The sequence below is a fragment of the Sebastes umbrosus genome, chromosome 2, assembly GCF_015220745.1.
Source record: "Sebastes umbrosus isolate fSebUmb1 chromosome 2, fSebUmb1.pri, whole genome shotgun sequence".
In the NCBI taxonomy this organism is placed as follows: Eukaryota; Metazoa; Chordata; class Actinopteri; order Perciformes; family Sebastidae; genus Sebastes; species Sebastes umbrosus.
This window is the reverse complement of record NC_051270.1, coordinates 29,237,917-29,263,140: the sequence shown is the minus strand read 5'-3', so window position 1 is coordinate 29,263,140 and position 25,224 is coordinate 29,237,917. Positions and strand designations below refer to the sequence as shown.

At 40.3% G+C, this 25,224-nt stretch overlaps 2 protein-coding genes across 3 annotated transcripts; one reads left to right on the top strand and one right to left on the bottom strand.

Annotated features, from left to right (window-relative positions):
- The first annotated feature begins 233 nt into the window (after positions 1–233).
- LOC119474706 (rho family-interacting cell polarization regulator 1-like) lies at positions 234–16,227 on the top strand. Of its 2 annotated transcripts, XM_037746894.1 has the most exons (14): positions 234–381; positions 3,905–3,992; positions 4,109–4,242; positions 4,376–4,454; positions 4,590–4,613; positions 4,737–4,790; positions 6,709–6,858; positions 7,023–7,086; positions 7,162–7,205; positions 7,300–7,425; positions 9,420–9,568; positions 9,665–9,773; positions 11,517–12,152; positions 12,880–13,014. In XM_037746894.1, exons 3-13 carry the CDS (start codon positions 4,151–4,153, stop codon positions 11,628–11,630), a joined length of 1,005 nt encoding a protein of 334 aa, XP_037602822.1. In that variant the 5' UTR covers positions 234–381; positions 3,905–3,992; positions 4,109–4,150; the 3' UTR covers positions 11,631–12,152; positions 12,880–13,014. The 2 variants fall into 2 exon arrangements, with proteins under 2 accessions (XP_037602822.1, XP_037602830.1); XM_037746902.1 differs by lacking the exons at positions 234–381; positions 3,905–3,992; positions 4,109–4,242; ... (7 more) ...; positions 9,420–9,568; positions 9,665–9,773 and adding exons at positions 14,679–14,718; positions 14,801–15,091; positions 15,138–16,227 and having other exon boundaries at positions 11,628–12,152; positions 12,880–13,050.
- Positions 16,228–16,329: 102 nt separating this feature from the next.
- vrk3 (VRK serine/threonine kinase 3) lies at positions 16,330–23,854 on the bottom strand. Its single transcript, XM_037746915.1, is given in 22 exon segments — positions 16,330–16,879; positions 17,851–17,986; positions 18,072–18,134; positions 18,253–18,371; positions 19,367–19,384; positions 19,386–19,471; positions 19,474–19,495; positions 19,569–19,671; positions 20,075–20,106; positions 20,108–20,177; positions 20,259–20,296; positions 20,298–20,347; positions 20,775–20,841; positions 21,032–21,087; positions 21,655–21,801; positions 22,658–22,706; positions 22,708–22,820; positions 22,925–23,041; positions 23,213–23,272; positions 23,275–23,388; positions 23,650–23,823; positions 23,826–23,854. Coding segments are annotated over 21 exon segments (1,662 nt in total). The 5' UTR covers position 23,854; the 3' UTR covers positions 16,330–16,879.
- Between the last annotated feature and the right edge of the window lie 1,370 nt (positions 23,855–25,224).

The following is a 25,224-nucleotide window of genomic DNA, read 5'->3' as shown; positions in this document are numbered from 1 at the left end:
AAAGTACAATATCATTATTCATAGTTCTGCTTTTGGTGTGATAATGTCCTGTTTTGCCCTGGATGATGTGTATGTATGTACTGTTTATATCCTTCTCTACCGCTTGTATAGAATAGCATTTATTTTTCTCTATTTCTATAAATCAGCTTTAAAATTTAAACTGAAATTTGGGTTGACTTGGGGGAGCTTTTATAGTGAAAAGCTTTAACCGGAAGTCAGTTCAGCTAGTTTAATGCTAGCTTGACTGTGGACACAAAAAACTGCGAAATCCAGGAGAGAGGGACAGCGCCCAGAATAACTGAACCTCTGATCACTGTGAGGAGACGCGGTGGACATGAGACTCCTGTCCTCTTCTCCGTGGTGTGGGACATTAACTCAGAGGTAAGAGACTTCTGCTTTTATCCACAAGGTCACAACTAGAAGCGGACTGGTAGTATTCCTCCTCTAACAGCAGCTACATGAGTCCGACCGACAGTGGAGTTGCTCTCCTTTCCTCAGATGTTATCGACGTTTAACCCTCCAGCTGGCTGAGATTCACTTCATCCATAATGTCCTCCTGCTGTCTGCGGTGTTTAATGTGAGTTAGTGGACCGACATGTCCAGGGACCAGGGTCCTGGGGGTCCTGGTGTTGGACTTAGTTTTGTGGCCTGTGATGTGATGAGCTCCTGGTCTGGGTGGATCTGAGCTGAATACTAAACTCAGCCCTCCTCCACACTGTTAACATTAAACTAGCTGGTAGAGCTCCATCCTCTGCTGAGAGTAAAGAGCACCACCGTGATGTGTGAGCGGCTTGATCCGACTCAGTGGCCTGCTGGGTTAGGGTTAGACTAATCCAGTAATCTGGAGGAGGAGAGGTGGTTACCATTACCCCTCATCCTCCTCCTCCTCCTCCTCCTCCTCTTCCTCTTCCTCAAACACACTACTGAGACCCACACTGATGGGCTACATTTATATCTGCACTGATGCTGCCTGAATCCAACGATTAGTCGATTAGTCGACTAGTGGACTGATCCACAGGAAATTAATCACTTCCAGTAATGATTATGACTCATGATGTCACACACATGACTCTCTTCTCTCCTGTCTGTATGATGACACAATAAACACTGGGTTTGTGGTCATATTAAACCAATTATAAGACTTGGTACATTGTGATGTTAGTGCCAACACATTGATAATTAACTATTTTGATAATTGACTAATTGTTTAGGTCATGTATCAGGCAAACATGTCAGTGATATAAGATAAGATATTCCTTTATTAGTCCCACAGTGGGGACATTTGCAGTAAAATATTCAACCCCCTCATGTTCTTTTTTCAACATTTATAATACCACCACTCATATTTAAAAAACATTATTTTAGTTATTTCCCTCCGTCTAATCATATTTCATATACTGTGCATCTGCTTGTACCAGTAATTTAAAATAAGCTGATCAGTTATGGTGAACACTGTTTCTCTATGATAGTATAAGATAAGATAAGATATTCCTTTATTAGTCCCGCAGTGGGGGAATTTGCAGTGTACAGCAGCAAAGGGGATAGTGCAAAAAACAAGATGCATCAGCTAACAGTAAAAATAAAAGAGCTAAACAAAGTGTAACAAAATAGGAACCATTTAAATAGAAGGAAGTATAAAAAATAGGAGCAGTATATACAGTATTGACAATAAACAGACTATTAACAAAATTGCACACTAGCTTCTTGAATGTGACACTTGTATCTGATTAATGACATGTTGAATGTTTTTATATCTTTCTCTAGTCTGTTCATCTATTGAGATTGTCAATTTAAAAAAAAAAAATTGTTATTTGAATGCTTCGATACATATGTCGGGGTTCGAAGCCGGCTTGTGGCCGTTCTGTGTGGAGTTTGCATGTTCTCCCCGTGTTAGCGTGGGTTTTCTCCAGGTTCTCCAGTTTCCTCCCACAGTCCAAAGACATGCAGGTTAATTGTTGACTCTAAATTGCCCGTAGGTGTGAATGTGAGCGTGAATGGTTGTTTGTCTTCGCCCAATGTCAACTGGGATTGGCTCCAGCCCGCCGCAACGGATGGATGGATGTAATAATAATGTATAAATCCCAAATTGGCCCATAAAATAAGGAATAGTCCCACAACATTATTCAGCAACTGCGTGGCTTATTTCTCGCATAAAATGTTTTCAGGAACACATTTCGGTGAGCTATTTTTGTGATATAAGAGAGGAAAGTTTCCAAACGAGCCACCACGTTGTACCGGTTTGAAAGCTGGGAGCAGCAGCCCACAAGTGAAAGCGTTCGTCCAATCAGGGGCCTAGTGTCTAGTGGCAGCCCATCAAGTGTCCAATGCTGGGAAGCGAGGCGATCCCTCGCAATAAAAAACGCCCCTGTGGACTTGTACCATCAGCCTGCTGCGCCGCGAAGCTTCAAATACCTTAGAATATTTCTCACCGAAGCATCAAAGCCCAAAAAATGGTATTCGGGACAGCCCTAGACAATTGATTAATTAGAAAGATCAGCTTGTAATGAAAACAGGCATTAGTTACATCCCTAGTCACTGATTCATTTGTTAAAAGTAACCCAGGAATGCTGTCGACCCAAACTACTGTCTGAACAAGGCTGCATGTGCTTGTGAGGCTTTTTTAAACAAAACTCCAGTCTTGTGAGTTGATTGGAAACAGTGTCCTCTTTGTTCCCCCCGCTCCTAAGAGAGGATTAATCCAGTTAATGATCTCTAATGTAAGGGAAGGGATAAAGCACATCTGACAGAGCAGAATAATCAATAAACTTATTACTTAAGTCTGCTGAGCTATTTACGGGTGGTGTGTGTAAGATGTGTGTATCATCGTGATGACTTTGCACTTTCATAGCAGTGCCCACCTCAGGCCGCAGACTTCCGAGTCCTGCGCATGTTCTTTGGCCGTGTTTGCGTGAGAGGTGGTTTGGTGGTGGGGTGTTTTATCCGTAAAGTCTCTCTTTTCATTGCCATGTTCTAACCCCTGACCAACTCCGGTTTAATCCTCCCAGTGTGCAGCTAAGATTAGCGGTTTATAACTGGACCCCCGAGCCCACGTCGTCACTGTGCGGCAGGAGAACGTAGAAAGACAGCAGGGTGCATACAGCTTATTCTCATGTCAGCAGTGTTGTCCCTAACAAGGCTTTGATCATATAAAACCATAAGCTGTGTGGGTTTTTTTCCAACAGGTGCAGCATTGGATCCTATCTGAGACACATTTCTCTCCTAGTTATAGTGTAAGACAATGGGCAGCAGATGCCATCAGTAGCTCTGTACTGTGCTGGCTCATTCACAGATCCCGTGTGTTAATATGGGTTTGGCTCCTGCTTGACAGCTTTCGTTTGGTTTAAATCTGTAATCTCTTTTGTGACTAGATTAGCTCATGCGCGACCCTCTCTTCATATAGTTTCCCCGATCTTCACGCTAATCTGCACGTTTAACGGCTTATCTCGGAGCAGAAAAAATGGTCTATTTCTACACCTGGCACACGGCGGAGGATGTTTTTTTCAAAGTTCTGTTTAGAATTTCCTGTGCAGAGTCGGCCATGAGACTTCCTGTACTCTGGTGTTGGATGTGGAGGGGGTGGAGGGAGATGTAGGGAGAGGAAGGGGAAGAGAAGCAAAAGCAGACTGTGCTCCTTTCTGTCGTCAGCGGCGGTGGCCACTGTGGTCGCTGCATGCGCGTCGTTCACCGTCTCAGACTTTCAACAAAACACTGTGGCCAGACCGAGGAAGTGAAAGAGTGGTTTCTATCCTCTTTTTTTTTTCTCCAACAATTTTTCCTCCGGTGACCTCTAATTATCAGACTCCTTGATAATCACAGAGTAGCAGCAAAAAATCCTGTCAGGTACAGCGAGGTATGAAGACAAGATGGTTTTGTCTCTAATGTCTCCTTTTTTGTGTAATTACAGGACATGTCCTTCGGTTTGTTAAAGCCACAGTGCTACACTCAACTCTCCAAGCATGCTACAGTAGTGACAATCTCTCTCTACTCAGCAGGTGAGCACTTTCTGTCTCACTCTCTGTTTCCTTCACGGCCCTTTTGACTGTGCTGTAATTGAAATCAGCACAAAGGCCTTATCAGAAACGACCCCATGTTCCTCTCCCTCCCTCAGCACTGTTTGATCCAAGAGAAACGTGCCTTGTAAGGAAGCAGGATGTTCACAGGCTCCACCAAACTGCCACCCTCTAAATCCCCGCAGCCCGAGCGGCTGGATGAAGTGTACGCCGCCTTACGCAGAGGCTTACAGTGAGTAAACACATCTCAGCCTCTGTTGTATTGATTCCAGTGGATGGCTGCCAGGTGGAAACGCACTGAGTACGACTGCTTTTGTGTCTGAAAATAAAGAAGTAACAGTGATGGGGTTTTCTGTTGTTGTCAGATCGTACCTGCAGGTCCACCAGCTGGAGCTGGACAGTCTGGGTCAGCAGAGCAGAGAGAACAAGAGGAACGGTCGTCTGGTGAGAGCTCATTTAGTCAAACCGGTCCACCGGTATCGACCGTCATTCAGCACCAGGCTGGATGCTGTCCTCTCCAGTCCTCAGTCAGGATGTTAATTTGACACTTTGTGATGCTAAATGTTTTTTTCTTTGCAGGGGTCTCTGTATGAGTTGGATAAGGTGAGTTCCATTCACACCTTGTTTTATACAGATTTGAGTGCAGCACATTTAAACTGTATAAAGATTGAAGAGAGACTTTCTGCATTAGTTTGTCAAGTTTAATAATTTCTTTTTTGTTTGTAGCAAGTGAAAGCCATAGAGAGGTTTATGCGTCGCCTGGAATTCCACCTCAGCAAGGTGTGTATTTATATGAGGTATTGATTAGATACATGATAAATATATATATACTTTTATTTAAAGTTGCACTAATCTAAATTACGGCTGGACAATATGATGATGTATATCATCAAAACAATATTAAAATATCTATCGTATATATTTTTCTATATTTATTTATTTTTTCTCTATAATTTCCCTTAAAACTTTCATTTTGCACCAAAGTTCTTAAAACGAGAAAATACTTTGTACTTTTCATTTGTCCAGTATTTAATTCACACGGTAATATACAAAAATAGGCTTTACCATGTGGTTATTTCATATAGATTATTTATTTATTAAATTACCAGAAAACATGCTATATCATGCTATATCATGCTATATCGTGATATATATATATATATATATATGTCATTCGTAGCAGAGAGTTATCACCTGCCAGATATTTCCCTCTGGACCAAATTGGAGCTAAAAGCAGAGTGAATATTGGACTTAAAGTCATTAGGAGGACACAAACACAATTCCAAGTGAATGATAATGTTTCCATATCAACTGTATAGGGTGATATTGTGTCAAGGCTGTTGACAGCTTGTTCCACTGCTCCAGAGTGCTTTAATTATTACATACAAGTTATAATTTTTCAAATCTGATCTTTTTCATAAAATGATCAAGGCACTAAATACAAGTAAATCCGTGATAATATTAGGGCTGTCAAAGTTAACGTGATAACGCATTAACACAAATTTGTTAGTTTTGAAGATACTGGCTTAATATGAAACCAGAAAACCTAAGGAATGCATCGGTACCAACCATGTAATACTAGCATGTCGTGAAGGAGGCTAATTCATGCTGCAAATTTACCGCTGAATTTTGACGAGGAAAAACTGTCATGGCCATTTTCAAAGGGGTCCCTTGACCTCTGACCTCCAGATATGTGAATGAAAATGGGTTCTATGGGTACCCACGAGTCTCCCCTTAACGGGCATGCCCACTATATGATAATTACATTTAGTTTGGGGCAAGTCATAGTCAAGTCAGCACACTGACACACTGACAGCTGTTGTTGCCTGTTGGGCTGCAGTTTGCCATGTTATGATTTGAGCATATTTTTATGCTAAATGCAGTACCTGTGAGGGTTCTGGACAATATCTGTCATTGTTTTGTGTTGTTAATTGATTTCCAATAATAAATAAATACATACATTTGCATAAAGCAAGCATATTAGTCCACTCCCATGTTGATAAGAAAATACTTGACAAATCTCCCTTTAAGGTATATTTTTAACAGATTAAAAAAAAATATGATTAATCGCAATTAAATATTTGAATCGATTGACAGCCCTAAATAAAATATATATATTTTTTGAACGAAATTTTAATTCACTTTTGCACATTTGTAATATACATAGGTCAAAAAAACAATAAATAAAAAAAGAGGAAAAGGAAGAAAGAAGGAGAAGAAATAAATAAACAAAAATTCCTCAACCTTATCAATTTGGTAATTTAAATTAATTAATTACAGGAGCCCATCTTTTTAAAAACATGTCTACCTTTACATGGAGTTTTGCTGTAATTTTTTTCCATTGTGTAAACTTTCATTAACCTGTCTAACCGGTGGTTTGAGCCAAGATAAAGTTAGCATTTTTTTGCCGCCAATAAAAGGATATGCAGCAAGTAGGCCTTTCTCTTTTCCACAGTGCCATCAGGGATTGCTCCTATAATATAAAACAATGGGTCTAGTGGTAAATCAATATTCAAAATAGCAGGTATTTCTGTATGAATCCCTTCCCAGGATGATTTCAATTTTGGACAATCCCAGAAAATGTGTGTGAGATCTCAAACCTTTTTACAATCCTTGTGATTCATTTTCATTCTCTCTTAAGGTGAGAATCTAACATTACATCCATTTGTTGAAACCTGTGTAATATTTGCTTCTCCAGGTTGATGAGCTGTACGATGCATATTGTATACAGCGCCGACTGCGTGACGGAGCGAGTAAGATGGTGGCCGCCTTTAACTGCGCCACCGGCAGCAGGGAGGCCAGAGAGAGCCTGAGTGAAGCCAACAAGGGCTACAGGGAATGTACAGAGGCAAGTGGCTGAGTTTCATGTGTTTGTATGTTTCAGCATGTACACTGGGTTCTTTGTGCTGTAGTTTATTATTTGTTTAAAATAGATATCAGACTATGTACTGTATAATGTTCTAACAGATCTCTGTTACATTATTCAAACCTTCCTTCCATCTGTCTCTGCAGCACATGTGCTCACTTGAGAGTGAATTAGAAAGCCAGATGGGAGAATTTCATGTCAAGATGAAGGGTGAGTCACGTTCTACCACTTCCTATTTCCTCCACTCGGCATTAGCCCAGTTCTCATTTTTCTTGTCCATTTCAGGCCTCGCTGGCTTCGCACGGCTGTGTGCCGGTGACCAGTATGAGGTAAGAAACACAAATACAAGCACGTATTATTCACAGATTGGGACTTTGAGTGTCTGCGTCCGCTGCATCACATCAGCTGTTTTGTCCCCATCAGGTCTTAATGCGTTACGGGCGGCAACGCTGGAGGCTACGAGGCCGCGTGGAAGTCAGCAGCAAGCAGATATGGGACAGTGAAGAGTACATCTTCCTGCCTCTCGTCACAGAGCTGCTGTCAATCAAGGTAATTAAATCAGCTTTAAAAGGGCGAGGTTAGCGTTACAACTAATGCTTGTTGATGTAAACACAAACACCAAAACCAACAATGTGTGACTTTCCTAACCAGTCTGTGGCCAGTGGTTCTTACTCAAGACGTAAACGCATAGTTTCAGTATTAAAATCTTGATTGTTTTTTGCTAATGTAACTCAAACAACAGTAGATAGTGCATTTGTTGTGGACTATTTTTAGCTGCGCATTAATAGATATTTGTTTTAGGGCTGTCAATCGATTCAAATATTTTATTGCAATTAATCGCAAGTTAATCAGACATTTTTCACATATCACATTATTTTATCTGTTCAAAATGTTCCTTAAAGGGAGATTTGTCCAGTATTTAATACTCTTATCAACATGGGAGTGGACAAATATGCTGCTTTATGCAAATGTATGTATATATTTATTATTAGAAATCAATTAACAACACAAAACAATGACAGATATTGTCCAGAAACCCTCACAGGTACTGCCTTTAGCATAAAAAATATGCTCAAATCATACATGGCAAACTGCAGCCCAACAGGCAACAACAGCTGTCAGTGTGTCAGTGTGCTGACTTGACTATGACTTGCCCCAAACTGCATGTGATTATCATTAAGTGGGCATGTCTGTAAAGGGGGAGACTCGTGGGTACCCATAGAACCCATTTACATTCACATATCTTGAGGTCAGAGGTCAAGGGACACCTTGAAAATGGCCATGACAGTTTTTCCTTGCCAAACTTTAGCGCAAGTTTGGAGCGTTATTTAGCCTCCTTCACGACAAGCTAGTATGACATGGTTGGTACCAATGGATCCATCTCGTTTTCTAGTTTCATATGATGTCAGTATTCTTGCTAGCTTAATACTGAGCAAGGCTACAACCTAAAAATCGCAAGTTGCATTAATGCATTAAAAAAAGTTAAGCGTTAAAACGAACTTGCGTTAACGCGTTATCGCATTAACTTTGACAGCCCTAATTAGTTTCTTTAATGAGTATTCACAGCAGCAGGATGCTGTTTGGATTGACTCAAAATAAACTACAGTATGGTATATTCTATCGCTAGCCTTTTCCTTTAAGGCCAACCACACCCGGCAAAAACATAGTTTTTCATGCACTGATCAATTTTTTGATTTTTGGCTATTTTGCTTCCATAACGGGTCTTCTTTCAGACTAGTGGAAAGAAAACAACCCAAATACACATTTAATGTTTCTTTTACTTCTCTTTTTCTATTTATGTCTGTAGATTTCTCCTAAATTCACCCAAAGTTAGCATTAGATAATGCCTCATTTGCATATTTATACTTAAAAAGATCAGAAAACTAGTAATTAACTAGGGAGGTTTCATAGTGATATCTATTAGTTAATGTTTTACCTTGTTCAACTGTAGTGTCTTGCAAAATGTATGGAATTTACAATATATATCTTTAAAGGCCGTTTTCTCAAAATTAGGTTTTTCTCTGACTCGGAGGCAGATATTTCCATTTCAGTTGCACTTACATCCACCAAACTTTCCATTTTCATTCTTATCTATATTCTTTATTCCTAAAAACATGGCGAAAATTGATTTTTTATGGCTATTGAGTTTTTTTATTTATGGAGTGATAAAAAGACATGTTCTTAATTCCCTCTGTAAATATCTTTGACTCTAATATGTCAACAAAATGAAACAAGAATTTTGAACCTGGCTTTACCAATGTTCAGATTTCTGTTATGGAAATGTATGCAAATTAGCACGTATTTCATAAGATAATGCCTCATTTGCATATTTAAACATAAAATTTCACAAAACTTACTAACAAATAATTGCTTTAATGTGAGTAATAATCTGGGGAAGTTTCATGGTGAGATCTATTAGTTAAATTGTTTTGCCTATTCCCCTGGTCTCCATTCTCACAACATGCCAGCTTTAGCTATTTGATGAGTCCTCAGGGTCTCTGCATTTCCTCACCTCTCTGTGGTTTGCTGTTGTGGTTGTCAAGGTGACGGAGCTGAAGAGCCTGGCCAATCACGTGGTGGTGGGCAGCGTGTCCTGCGAAATGCTCGACCTGTTCTGCCCGCTTCCCCAGACGCTTGCCGTGGATATCAACGACCTCGGGACGGTGAAGCTGAACCTGGAGGTCACCTGGAGGTACTTGAACCTCGCATGGCCTCTTTTATTTTGGTCATTTTACACTTTTAACATGTTTATTCAGGTGTGTCTTTGTCCTGCTTTGTTTTCTTTCAGTCCGTTTGATAAGGACGACCAGACATCCTCCTCCAGTACAGTTTCCAAACGGCTGCTGTCCAATCAGAGCCCTCCTGACACGCCCTCTATGCGGGAGCAGGTGTTTTATGTGAGTCACAAAGAGATCCATCACACCACTAGTTTATAATTTGCATTAAGGGTTTGTAAATCATTAACTGCTAACTGTTTTACTACACATATACACTGTTATTTAATCATACTGATGGCTATATTACTGTCATTTCATTGGCTTGTTCTATTTCAGCTGCTCCCCCACTGCCTTGTGTGTAGCGGGTAGCTTGATGTGTGTGAGGACATTCACAGAGCGCTGTGTGTTAGGACATGTGGTTGTGGGAGTGCCGTGCCAACACGAGGAGAATGAAGATACGTGTGACAGCAGCATGTATGAGCGGAGCTGTGGTCCTTGTAGCTGTTTAATAGTGGTGAGTAGAGCTCCAATATGCCCTCCTCTTCCTCACCTCGCTGAAGAGCGTGCCTCGAGGCGGGCCCATACGGAGCCGCTCGCTGGTGGAGGCGCTCCACGATGTCTGGCGGGACAGGACGGTCCTTGCGTTGTGAATTCAGCGCACAACACCCAGATTCACCTCCGTACAGTTGGTGTGTTGGGACGTAGTTGTAGCTGTAGTTTATAGTGACCAAACAATAAACAGATAGCAATAGAACAATAGATAACAGAAAAAGCCTGATCATGTTTAATATTAATCTAAACTGAGTAGAGCTGCAACTATAATCGATTAGTTGTCCACATTATATTAATCACCAAAACTATTTTGATAATCGATTAATCTGAAAATTCTCTGATTCCAGCTTCTAAAATGTGAAATATTTTCTGGTTTCTTTACTCCTCTATGACAGTAAACTGAATACCTTTGTGTTGTGGACAAAACAAGACATTTAAGGACGTCATCTTGGGCTTTGGGAAACACTGATTGTCATTTTCACCATTTTCTGACATTTATAAACCAAACAACTAATCATTAATCAAGACAATCACAGACATTTTGTCAGCTGTACTGTATATACGATTATTTGTAATTTTTAAGGCTCACTAATTGATCACTGTCTTTGTCAATGAATTGAATGATTAGTGATTGTTTTGTATAGAAAAACCAAGAAAACAACAAAACGTTGATAATCATTTAGTGTGTTAAATAATACAAATAATCACAAGTTACCAGATTCCAAAAGGATTTATTAACACTGCCTACATATTAAAGTAATATTCAGTTTATATTATGATGCAGCAAACAGCTAAATCTGGTCGTGTGCTGTGTTTATAGATGGTGATGATAATAATAGAAAGAAAATAAGTTGCTGTAAATAGTCTGACTGGTTCTCAAACTTTTTCTGTCATGCCTCCTTTTGGAAGCAGAAAAAGTTTCATATGTCACTGGCCTTATTGGTCCCACATGACACCGAATCATTTAACTTTAGTTCCACTCCGTATTTTAGCCTTCAGTGCCTTTCTGACTCACAGTCTGAGGACCACTGGATAATGTAGTTTGATAACCAACATGTACAAAAACATCTGTAACAGTCAAGTCAGTTTATTTATATGCATATTTAAAAACAACACGAGTTAGATGCTTTCCAGTAGAGGCAGATGCCTCAATACAGGAATACATAATTAAAAACATAATACGCAGTAATAATGATGTAATACAATTGGTGCCTTCAAATGAAACACGGTAAACACGACCCCATCTGAAGGCACTGATAGACACAATAAAAGAAAGGTAAAATTGAAATAAGAAGTTAGGAGAAATAGAATAATGACACAACATTGTCTCCGTCTCATCTGTTGCCTCTCTGTGTCTTACTCCCTGTCTAGTCTCTGCTGAAGCGGCAGGGAGAAATGGAGAACGGGACCGTCTGGTCCAACTCCTCTGAGTCCTCCGACGACTCCTCTAGTCCGGCCTTGGCTCACCACGCTCAGAGAGGTTGACGGCCTCCAACATGCTGCAAACCACTCTCACACACTCCGCTGTCCTACACGCCGCACAAGTCCAGCGCGTCGACGCCGTCGCTCTCATCCAACCAAGAGGAGGATGAGACAGAAGCCGGGGAGTTTTCTCTCAGACGGACGCGGTGCCCAACGGCCATCTGCAGACTTCCTGCTCTAATAGTCCAGACTGTACCGCGACTGATAGAGTGTCTGTCCAATCAGCGACCTCTCTGAAACCTCAGCAGACCTGAGCTGCTCATGCCCCGATGTGTCCTCCGTACCTCCTGTGTCGCTGATGGAGACTCAGGATTTGTCTGAAAGTGGCGTCACACAAGTGTGTGTTTCAGCGGAGGTAAAAGACGACGCGTCTGAGGACTCGTCCGTACAGGCCGGACAGACTGAAGCGGAGACAGAGGACAGCACCACTAAAGCAGGAGAGGGACGCCAGGTAGAAGCATCAGAGAACACAGTGAGCATCATCAGTCCGTCCAGGAGTCAAAACAACCAGAGGACGCTCCAACGGTGAGCTTCATTCCCTTCTCTGTTTCTGTAAAGTCTAATGTGTTGATGGTGAGATTTAAAGGTGCTATTGATAACATTGATAACACTCAGCTACTAGATGTTGCACTCTCCCTCCCCGTTTCATTGCATTTATGGTACATGTCCACAGGCTCCGTCCTTTCCACGCTTCCATTCATTGACTTTGTATAAACTTGAGGTCTAGGCTACTTTATGCAAATCACGGGCGTCTGACGCAACTTGCCGCCTCTGGAAACTCCCTAAAAAACTTTTGAACAAAGCGTTGTCAATCTAAAATAAAGACAGATTCAGCAGCTGCATGGCTTATTTCTCCCCTCAAATGTTTTCACAATAACCAGGTTTACATTTTGTTCCATGTCATTTACTCCTATTGTTCTATTAAAACGTGTTTAAGCTCTTGTTTATTTTGCTCACAAGGTAGTGTTCGGATAAACTCTGGGCGGTTATCTATGAAAATCTGATTTTTATACTTGTTGGTGTGATTTCAGCCAGCTGTGAGATTATCTCACAGCTGGATAATCAAGATTATCATGTGAAGATAATCTTGATTATCTTCACATGAAGATAATTCCTGTCATGTGAAGTGTGTTTCATTGAACACACTTCAGTGAACTATTTTCATAATATAAGAGAAGAAAGTTTCCAAACGAGCTGCCATGTGTTTGTTATCAATAAGACCTTTAAACACTCGCATTTGTTTTCTCCACAGGTTCCTTTTCCTACTTCTACTAGTTTCATTCAGGAAGTGGAGACAGCCCTTGAAAGTTTCGACTTTCTCAACTGCTCTGACCTCGAGGAAGATGAGGAGGAGGAAAAGGAAGATGAGGAACAAAAGGAAGAGGAAGGAGAAAAGAAGGAGAAGGAGGAGGAGAAGGAGGAGGTGAGGAGGAGGAGAAGGAGGAGAAGGGGAGGATGGCATCATGAAGAGAACCAAAACAAAGTGGAGGCAGAGAAAGTGGAGGAAGAAGAAAAGGATGAAGAGAACTTTTACTCTGGAGGAAGGTCAGTGTTGGCGGTCATTGTTAAGCTCTGAATATTATTATCGCCGTTCAAGTATTTCATATAAACGGTTGTCCGTTTTCATCCCATTTCACATGACTAATTAACTCAAACTTCCTGTACGAACAGGAAAACCTCCCATTATTATGACTTGGGAGTTTTCATGCATTATTCCAAAATGGTTAGTCCAGCTGCAGTCACACCACTGAAAACGTTTGTGTGAAGTATTTGTGATTTGTTAACCAGTGAAACCATACAACATATTTTAAATTAGCGAATCAACTGTATTAGTGCTAAAATAGATTTTTTATTTAGATGTAACTGCCAGTGATGGAGGCTTTCTGGTCATTTTGCCATGCTCTGTCGCAGATATCGTAGCTGTCACCCAATACCTCCGACACCCGTATTTAGTCTGAATGATATGATGTGGATGCAGCAATAGATCATACTAAAGGTCTTATTGTTTCTTAAATCCCTTAAAGCTAAGGGATGATGGCGAGATGAAGCTTTATGAAGCATTGAAGCTTCCAGCATATTGGTTCGCCAAAGGGTTTATTTCTCGAGGCTTCATGTGAACACAAAACCACTTGTTGGTCTGAGAGTGTAAAACAGACAGATGGTCTCAACCACGTGATCTGTGATATAGGGAACTGCAGTTTGCAGCAGTAAATGGTTGGGAATAATCACAGTTAACAACGGAAAAAAAAAACATGTAGGCTAATCCATTTACATCAATACAGTGTCTATTTCTGGTAAGTAGCCTATATTATTATTGTATGACATAACTGTAGGCTATAATAAACTATAATTGTCTCGTGTGTGCCGTAAATTCATCCTTTGGTGAATAATTGTATCATAATAATGGCAGGAGAACAATAATTTCTCAATTGTGGTTCGGCTCCAATTACATCATTGGTCTAAAACGTACAAGCCTCAACATATGCGCTTCACAGAAAACTTCCTGGATAACTCGACACACGCTCCGAAGCCTCAGCGTAGCACATAACATCACTACTTAAACTACTCACTGACCAACTGTACTTTATTCATTTATTATCAGGGACAACCTACATTGAGTGGAGAGTCCAACATTTCTAAATATACCAAATGTATCAGGCTGTATTTTTGGGAAATGTGTATGACATCATGTACAGAACAGCCCAGATGTTTCGATCAGTGTATGCTAAGTTGTGTTTACATTAGACCCACCATGTGTGTCACTGTGGCATCAGTCTTCTTTTTGTCTCACTCTGCAGCGATGAGGAGGACGCAGACGGTCTACAGATCCTTATGGAAGCTCCTGAAGGATTCAGGAACTCAGATGAAGATCGTTTCTCCGAATCACAGGTAACCAAAGTATCCGATTCATGCTTTTTAAAGCCGTTATGGGAGGAGTGTGTTATTTTCATATTAACCACGTGAAAGTTAAAAAAACAATGTTTTAAAAAGGAGTCAAGTGTGGAGGACGTGCAGGATCTGTGTCAGATGGAGATGCCCGAGGAGAAGGAGGAGGAGGAGCACAGCGAGGAGAAGGGAGAAGAACAACACGGTGAGAGGAGCTTGTCAGTAAACAACGGTTCATGTGACAGGCGTGAAGAGTTTGTTAATTTTCCCTGATTTTGATCTTTCAGGAGAGGACACGTCACATGGTCAGGAGGAGCGTCCCCCTACTCCCACCCATCTGGCCACTCCTGTCTTCTAATGACACAGTGGAACCAGAGCTAAACCATTTCTCCCACTCTGACCTACTCATGCCATCGCCCTCTTCTCACACATGCGGGATCGGAGGACTTGAGGATATTCCACTTACTGCTCAGACAAACAAGCTCTTCCATTACGGCCGAGTTTGTGCACATATTTGCCTTGTTCTGACCAAGAACGATAAACTTCGAGGTTTCTGCGCCTCAGTCGTGACAGAAAGTCCCCCCCCCCCCCCCCCCCCCCCCCCCCCCCCCCCCCCCCCCCCCCCCCCCCCTCTTTCCCCCAAAAATCTCCCTCCAAAGTCCTCATTCTTTCAACACCCACTCCATCACATTGCCTGGGTTAAAGTGGGACACCACTCAGTTTACACTTTCACTAAACTGTTCCTGTCATGTGAAAATTTTATGTCCAAAACATTTCAGGAACAGCTAAAAGCGGCCTGTTTTTGGCTTTATTACAGTGCATTTTTGAGGTAATCCAATCATTTTGATGGTTTTATAAGTTCAAGTTGAGGGATTTATTCAATCTACAGAGAAGCATACAATCACTTACTGAGTTGCATTCAAAACTATCAGTATTTGTGGATATGAAAAAAACTATTTCAGTGTTAAACCAGTGTACAGCCCAGAGCTCTTTCCACTGTTGGCGAGAGAGGAAAAGACTTCATGAGCATGTGATGTTTGTCTGAAGATTTTCATCGCCGTGCTGTGGACATGAAGTCATTTCCAAACCAGTAATGTACCCTGAAAACCAACAGGATCTTTACATTTTAGGCGTCAAGAGACGGTTAATTATTCAGAAATACACATGGAGCGCAGAAGTTACATTCAACCTACAAAGCAACACCAGGAACATAAACAATAACAGGATCGAATACAAACACTTTAGGAGTTTCTCCTCATGGTCCAACATGGGACATGGTCTGCAGTGTAAAAACTATATTTAAACCTGCATGTGTAGCTGCCTCACACTGCCAGCCTGTCTGTATAAAAAGCTCAACTGATCAGTTTTAAGTGTGTAAGCTAGGCTTCAGTGCAAGGAAGCCATCGGGTCTGTAGCTGTGTACAAAAGCCGCCTCACGGGGGCGCTATAGTCTTTCAGCATCATGCTTTACGTTGTTCTACAAAAGCCTCGTCATTCTTCAGAAAGTGCCTCAAGTGACAGATGAAAGGTTTTAAATGCCACGACAGGAGAGATCAGGCAAAAGATAACAGTGTTTATTTTCTGAATTACTTTAAGAGTGTGCACAATAAGAGATATTTACTGTTTCATATAAAGAATTGTATATGTCTTGAAATGTTAAAATGTTTTATGTTCAGAAATGTTTAAACTTTATAAAGGTTTCTTTAAAATGAAACATGCGTGTTGTTGTGTTGAATGAATCGGCACGTGTAATCTGTAATTGGAATGTGACGTGTATTTAGTACAGAAAACATCACGACAACAACAAAAACAAACATTTCCTCAAGAACGATTTATTTTTAAAGCCTCCTTAAACTAAAGATTGTTATGAGCGTAAATGAATGATGGTGTTTCTGGTAGTCTTTGGTTCTCAGACTGAAGTCAAAAGGACACTAAAAGGCACTGTTTTTAAATAAGAAATATTGCTTTTTATTCAGGCAATATTTTTATTATGCCTATATGTAACAAACATGTAAAAACTGTTGTAACAAGCAACCAGTTAAGAGGAACACCTTTAACTAAAGTGTAAACTAAACCCAGACCTGTGCATTAAATATTGAGAATTTGCATCACTCTCACCCTGACGTGAGATTCATGATGTCCCTGTAACGCTAAAAACACTGTGCGGTTAATATGAGAACCAACAACAATATCACAAATGCTTAAAATGATGATGATCTCAATCAAAACCCAGTGACCTAACATGTCATTTGCACACATTGAACTCTACAACAATTTGTTTCAGTGCAATAAAACATCACAGATAAAACAGCATGATAAAAACAAGTTAAACATCTTCCAAACGGTCTTCTCTTTGTTCCATTTCTCTGAAAAGAAAACACAGTAGATAGATTTGAATATTATTATCACACAGAATGCACAAGGTGCTTAACTTTCAACATAATAAACCGTAAACTGTTTGATGTTCAGTGTAGTGGCCATTTGTTGAGGAAAAACTAAATCAAACTTAAATTAAAGGGCACCATGGATATGTGGTTTACGGTGGCCAAAGAGACTATTGTCCATGCAAAATGTATGTTTCTGATGGTTTATGTTTCCCAAATGAGCAAGCAAATGCAACACAAAGAAAACATGGATGTTGCTGTCTCTCTTGTTCTGGTAAAAAAAAAAAAAACAAGCCCACCCAGGTGCATGCTGGTCCTACATGCCTACCTACTGTACCTATATAACCGCAGGTGCCCACAGTTTTACTCAATTCATCAACAAAAGAAAACAAAATACTAATTATGCAAAAAACTAAATATACTAAGAAGAAATAGTTAAACTAAACAAATAACTAACAAAAATCAAATCTAAATAAAGTAAACATCTAGAATAATAAATCAAACAATACTACTTGTTATCAGTAAAACAACAACCAAATACTACATTTAGGTTTCATATTCTCATTTTCCAAATTACTTTCACTTTGAACTGAATTACTTGTGTACTGAATAAACTGTGTTTATCCCCCTTAAATCGGTATTTAATGTAAGAGTGGATCTGCAGCAGGAGGTGCAGCTGTAAATGTGAAATTTAAGGAAACAATACATCTTACTAGTGTCCTTCACATAAAAATATTAAGAATTATAAAGCCAAAACAGAACAGAATGTGTCACTGCCCAAAATGTTAGGCGTCAACACCGTGGAGCTGAATCTCTTATTCATAGTGAAAGAAAATATTAAATATTTTGTACTGGAAAGAAAGAAAGTGTCTGAACCCTGTGATGTAAAACCAGAATACACAGGTGCATGTGTACACACTTGTTTCTGAGGTTGCAGAGTGATGTGTCCTCACCTAAAAACTGAGCAGCTGGTCTGGTGACACACCCAGCTGCAGTAAAGCGGAACTGAGTCCGGCCTTCAGCGCCAAGTAGTTCGGCTGCTCAGAGTACTGCATAGTCATCACTTGAGTCAGGTACGTTTGAATGCACCTACACACAGACACAACACAGAAATATATCAGCAAATGGCACATGATCACAAAACGTTATGTGTTATATAACAAACATTTTTGACTCACTGGAAACACCCTTCTTCCCAAAGCAGTGAGTCAACAGTGCAGGAACATCCTCCATGTACCTACAATGAGAACTTTTTGAGTACTTGCATTTGCTTTGTAATCATAAAGATTTATGTTATGCAGGCATGTTGATTCAGTATTTTCTATGGTGATTCAAAGTGATAAACTCTCTCTCACCTCTGTTTCTCCGTGGCTACCTCGTCCGGGTGATTTAGGAGGGTCCACGGCAGCATCCCCGTGTGCCAACGCAGCATGCAGTAACCCAGAGACTGCAGGTCACTGCGTCGAGGACGGAGCTGAGAGGTAAAAGCAGAACACACAGACGGTGATGACAACATCTGTTTTCCCTCCCACACTCGAGGTTTTCATAGTCAAACAAGTAGAATGAACATCACGATCAGCACCACGAGCGACAATCAGATCAGTCGTATTATGTGTAGTCTCTGTGCGCAGACAGATGGACTGTGGGAGGAGTGCAGGTGTTCCTCGTGGAAGACGAAAATAAATCTGGCAGTGTTTGGTTTACAGTCGCTTATTAGAAGTGAAATAGCGTCTCACTCGCTGATTGTTAGGTGGAAAAGGAATCAGTGCCCCACTCCCAATGTCCCCAACTAAGGCATTAAGCCCTGAACCCTCAGGGACTGACTGATGTCACCTGGTAAATGGTTTAGAGTGAGACGCTGCAAGGCTTAAAATGGTATAAATATGAATGGGACAGTACTTTGCGGCGACATATCACGTTACATTGACACATCCAATTGTGTGTTTTTATTTTACATTTTTTACTACTATTTGAAACGCTTCCAGGCTTTACTAACTTTACTTGTTTTTTGTCAAACTTCATTAAGCCAAAATTAAAAGAAGTGGTTGATGAATAAACCAGGAGTGTAATATAGTCTAATTGCTTGCATTACAGTGATGTCATGTATTTTTATGTAGCATCTTAAATCCTTAATGTTAATGTTTCTGTGTAAATTTAAATATCCAGGCTGAACACCCATGTGCCGTCCCTCTTTATCTTTTTTTCTCCGGGCTTCCCCGGGTAATCGTGGTAACCCTGTGTTTAACGTCACAACGCTATACATTCCCTCAGGCAACGTCTGCAGAAATGCGGACTTACGGAAAGTGTTCATAAAGGACTCAAAATGTCTGAGAGAGAGCCCTCGAGCACATGACGATTTGACAGTGGGACAGCCCTAAACCCTCACGGGTTTTGCAGGAAACGCGGCTCGAAGTCTTTGAGTGGGGACATTGGGATTGGCCCAGTGAACCACAGAAGTAACTCACCTGCTCCCTTGTGTGCGTCCAGGGCTGATGAACTCCACGGTGCCCTCATGTGGTGTTCTGCTGGCTTCACGGTACTCCACATGTTGCCCACCTGGACAGTACCTGAAGCATGGCAGTATCCTACCAGGTATACCTAACCACACAAACATTCAACCAAAGAGTGTTCAACTTAAAACACAATTCAATCATTGACACTGACAGATTACATTTGTACTGATTAGTCACCTGTCCTGGTTGATGTAAATGTTTTCTGCATTGATATCCGCGTGAACGTACTCGTTTGAATGGATATACTGCAGCCACATCTAACTGCAAGGAGAAAGAAATGTTGCCGTTTATTAAAGGATAACTTTGGTATTTTTCAACCTTTCCATAATGTTGTCAGACACTCATCTATAACAATCTGATCCTGTCAGTGACCAAACAAGCACTTTTAATGGATGTAAAATGACGGTATCAGGTTGCTCCAAATGACTACATTACAGCTCGTTTAGCGGGTGGCGGCTGCAGCGTTTCTCCCTCAATACTGGACCCAATTTCCAAAAGTGTTGTCTCCATTAGTCACTTAGACACAAACACATGGGAAATAGGGTCCAGGTTGAAAAATAGCAGAGTTACCCTTTAAGTGAGGGGGAAATCACAGTTCTTTACAAGTTTCTTGATCATTATTGAGATTATTTGTCTGAAAACAATCCTACAAGTTTACACTCACTATCTGCAGGCGAGCTGAAGGACAACTTTTTCCAGACAGAAGCTCATCTTCTTCCTCCATGACAGACTGGAGAGACTCGCCCATGTTGGGGAAAATCAGAAACCTTGAAAAAAAGATAAACAACAACTTATAGCAGAACCCAAAGTTACTATTAAACTCTTTCATAAAATGTGCACATTTTCACACCTGTAGGGACTCTGCATGAGGACCAAAGCCAACACAGGGAAGGGATCCCCAGGAAATCCATCTTGTTTTGTTTGATCCACTTGTCCACTACGGAGAGACAATAAAAGGTCTTAATTATCATGCGTAGCGATAGACTCCTGACAAACCTGGATTACACCTTAAGGGGGGTTAAAGATTGAATTTTGTCCCCCAGAGCAATGCTCCTGTTGAACATGTGTTCTTGTCCACTTCTGCTTTTCCTCTGAGTGGATTATGAAATGAAAGAGATATTTTTATGTGATATTGTGAAACTGGATCACGTGACGAACTGCTAAAACACTTCTCACTGTCTACTCGTTAGTGGTTCTGTTTCTGACTGATTTCTGTTTGTCTCCTGTTAAAACTTTGATTACTGATCAGCTTGTTACGCCAATATAAACACCAGAAGCTCTTGACCTGTGATAAATATTGCTACTACCTTTGTTTTAAGTAATTTACTTGGAGGTACTAAACTTGAAACACACTTAATCCTCACCAGATGCAGGTTTAGCAGCTCTCTGCAGAAAGTTCTGCTCGTTGAAGATTCTTCCATCTTTAGCTCCCTAAGATGAAGAAAGATAAACTTTATTGATCCACTCAGGGAAGTCTAGGAACAAATAAAAACAATCAATATATTGATGAATACATAAGTGGGAGAGCGATTATTTCTTTATTTATGGCACCTCAGTGATGATTCATCACTGTTTGGATGGAGTACTCAGAAAACCAAGAAAGTGATGAAGCGGCACTTACCAGTTTGAGGACGTGATTTGATTCCTTGGAATTCGACCGTGAAACGTTTTGCAAAACTGACAAAAGACAAAACAAACATTATTAAATTGTGATAATTCACTTTCTTTCTACCATTCATTTTTATTATTTTCCAAGAGTCAATTGTTATATCTGCCTGTAGACCACTGCAGCTCTGTCCACTAAACTAGGTGAGCCATGTCTTTTGTGTACGGCTGGTACAAAATCTGCTTTAATGAAGTTAACTGGACATAAGAAAATGATTTAACTCAAATGACTCAATCAAAATACTTGAAACAAGTTTTATGAGCGGTACCACTGAAACAGCACAATTTCTCCTATTTTGGTACTTTTTGTTTTGGTAAACCAGCTTTGTTGTAAATGACAGAGTAAACATAACACGTTTAAAATATTCCTGTATAATAATTACAAAATTTTAGAAACTTCAGTTTTTAATGTACAGTCCCTTATTTATAGTTTGTTGTAATCTGTATCACGGTATTTAACAGTTACTGTGATATTCTCATCATTAATATGCATCTAACTCTCCCAGACTAATAGACTGTTTAATTATACATTTCTTTTACTTTCCAGTATTTTCCCTGATGTCATGTTCACAGTCTCACCTTCATAGAGGAGCTCTGTTGTGCTCTGACTGAGCAGTTTCACCAGCGTCCACTTCTTGCCTGTCGTGTCCGTCACCTCTTCACCTTCCTGTAGCGGCACCACAGCGGACGCATGCTTCGCCTTCTTGGCTTTGCTTTTTCCTGTCATCGTACATGCAAACAAACACAACCAACCCAATTACGTTGTATGTATGAGGGAAAAGGTTACATACTACGGCTGTCCCGAATACCTTTTTTTGGGCTTCGAAGCTTCGGTTTGAAACATTCGGAGGTATTCAAAGCTTCGGGACAGTGCAGCTGCTGCACTACTGAACACACACGCACCTCTACACTTAACAAACAGTGATATCCGTCTGAGAATAACTAATAAGAATTAATGTTGAATATGAATAATGAATGATGTGTGGGATTTTTCCTTATTTCATGGGCTATTTGGGATTTATACATTATTATTACAAATATATATATACGTATATATACACACATACATATATATATATATATACGTATATATACATAATATATATACATATATGTATTTTTTCTGCCAGCAGACCAGAGCAGAGTGACAGAAAACATAAGGAGAGAGGAAGATGAGCGGGATTGGCTCAGGTACATCACCGTTACAACCAGGACGCCCCCACTGCACATCTCTTTACATTACATCTCTTAGAAAAAGGTCCCATTTACATCGAGTCATTTCATGCAACGTGTATCTAAGATTTAACCAACGTCTCCAGTTAGCCTTACTGTAAACCCAACTGATATTTTGTGAATCTAAAATGCAAGTCCACCACCTGAGAATTGAATACCTTTGTTGTTCCTCCTCTCAGAATGAGCCACTTCAAAAACTAGTTGTATGTAATGTTTTACTTTTTTCAACGTTAGGAGGAAGCTGCCATCTTCCTCTAACTTCTGTGTCTAACTAACTGGTGAATTTAACCTTTTACTAGATAAATAAGCAAGTAATTGTTGTGTGATTATAGCAAAACATTTTGCTCACCTTTTGAAGGGGACTTGGAGATTGGTGGGGAAACAGAGGAAGGGAAAGACCACAGGAGAGCCGTCTACCGCTGATTCCTCTGCTCTCCTACTTGTTTTATCAGTCAGCCTCTTTCCCTCTTCTACCTGCTTAGCGGGGCTGCAGAGTTTGGCTTTTCCCCTCACTGCATATGGATCCAGACACAATCAATATGAATGGGAGAAAAGATTATGACAGAAAATAGAGATGCTGCATTTTTCATGAGGAATGTATTGTGTTTCAGCTCACCGGGTCGAGGGGATTTTAGGACAGGAGAAGTCTCTAGAGCTGTCTCTGCTCCTGTGGAGAGCTTAAAAGTGAATGGGTGCTGCTTTGGTGGAGTTCCAACCAATCCATCACCATTATCTGTTGATACAAATCATAGCGTTTTGGTTCCAAAAAAAAGGCCTCGGCTGTCAAATTATTTTATTTACATGTTCCACCAGTATGTGTTGCCTGAAGGATGAAGCTACAACAAATTAAATAAAAACTTTGAGCAGATTTCTGAGATTTTCTTTTCCAGACCATTTTACTTACCTTTGATCCTGTCATGTCTGAGAGGACTAGTGGAGGCCCCCACAGGTGGAATGGCATCTTAATGTTGAATTTAACTTCCCTTTCCAGACGCAGGGAGTTACGGACCTTTCGCAGTGCGGGACGAGTTGTAACTGTAGGTGCAGGAAAAGATCATTTACATTTCCAAAGGTTTATAACTACACACAGTCTATATTATATTGGTAACACAAAGTAACTCCTTGAAATATTGTGAAGATATTTGATTGAAGGAAGGAGGTTAATGCGTTTCAACCATTTCACAAGGAATAGTAGGTCTGCCCGGTGCACACAGATCAGGGTAATTTTGTAACAGGAGAGACTTCAGAGACCAGGTCCAAAGCACACTGGAGCACAATCTGTGTGTTCCAGTGTGCGTTGGACCTGGTCTCTGAAGTCTCTCCCATTGTCAAGATATTTACCTGTACTTCCCGTGGGCTCAAGGCTTGATCCAACTACTGATGTTGCTGCTTCATCCCTTTTGGGTGGAGAGAGACTCAAAGACAGCGTCGAGCTCACAGGTCCAGATTCATCAACAGGACAGGGAAGCTTCTCCCCACATGATGGACAAAATCTGAAATCAGTCTGCAACTTTGTCCACACTGGGGGCAGAATTGGAAAGGCATTCTGCAAGAGAGTAAACACACACATTATTAATACACATCTATTCTCAAGTGTAGTGTCTCTGTGGGGGGTAATCCTGTGTATGCATACTCAGGGATGAACCCACCGACTTCACCAGACACACTATTGCAAAGTGCCTAATGCTTCGTTATACAATAGTTGGATAAATTCATTAAACAAACTTATACTCATTGTTAAATCGTACAAGGCGATCTGCTCTTGACTATTACTTTGCTGGAGGATAGGGTAATCACCGTGGGACATCAGTAAAAATGCTCTTGAGGTGGATTTGTCTTCAGGGGACTTTATTATAAACTTCACGCACTGTGCACATATACACTTCAGACAGGAAGTATAGTGTCCTTTTGGGTGTGTGTGGTTCTGTAACCAAAGAAATAAAGACTTAAATGAATATCAATTATATGTGAAGCATTACACACAACACTGCAGCATTACTCCACAGAATACAGAATTATGTATATAATTTCACCATATAACTAACATATATATAATAATAAATTGTTATCATTAATACTCTTACACAGTGCTATCAATTAACATGATAAACAACTTTATAGCTAATAAAATAACATTCAATAATATGCACTATCTCTTATGAACACATGGCTATGTTAGGCTTCTAAACATCACCATTTCACTCCATAACAGTACGCACAGCATCGCTACACATTGCATGAAACATAAACACCGTCGATACAGAGATAACTCTGCTAACGAGCATGGCTAACAATTATGCATCTCTCATGTAGCAACTTAAGACTTATACCCAAACAGAGAAAGGAAACTTACTTCTCAATGGACGCACACAGGCTCTCACTGTCCAAAATGTCAAAACTGTGCCGTACTAATGACGTAGCTCAACTACTGTAACAGCTCACTTGACACGCGACTCTCTGGAGCAACAGAAACAAGGAGAGGAGTTACCTCTGCTACGAGGATTGATTGATTGATTGATTGATTGACAGGCTTCTCAGCCAATAGAAATGCACCGTGGGCGGGACTTAGCAAAAAGATAGGTAATGATATAAACCAAGGCATAGATATTCAAACAACATAAACTGAGGTAGATAATACATGAAAGGATATGAAATCTTCTTAACACTCATTATGTGAATGTTACTGTCATCAAGACAAGTACCACTTATGAACAGATATTGTTGAGTACTAACTTGAGCTTCAATGCATTAGCTAAAATGTTATTAGATAGATAGATAAATTCAAGTTTCCAGCATCACAGTTCCATAGTGCAAAACATGTCAGTAAAAAGGCAGTAAAAAAGTTAGTAGTGCAAAGTACAAAAAAATATACCAGATATAAAAATACAAGCAGATGAAGACTGTTAAAAATGAGTA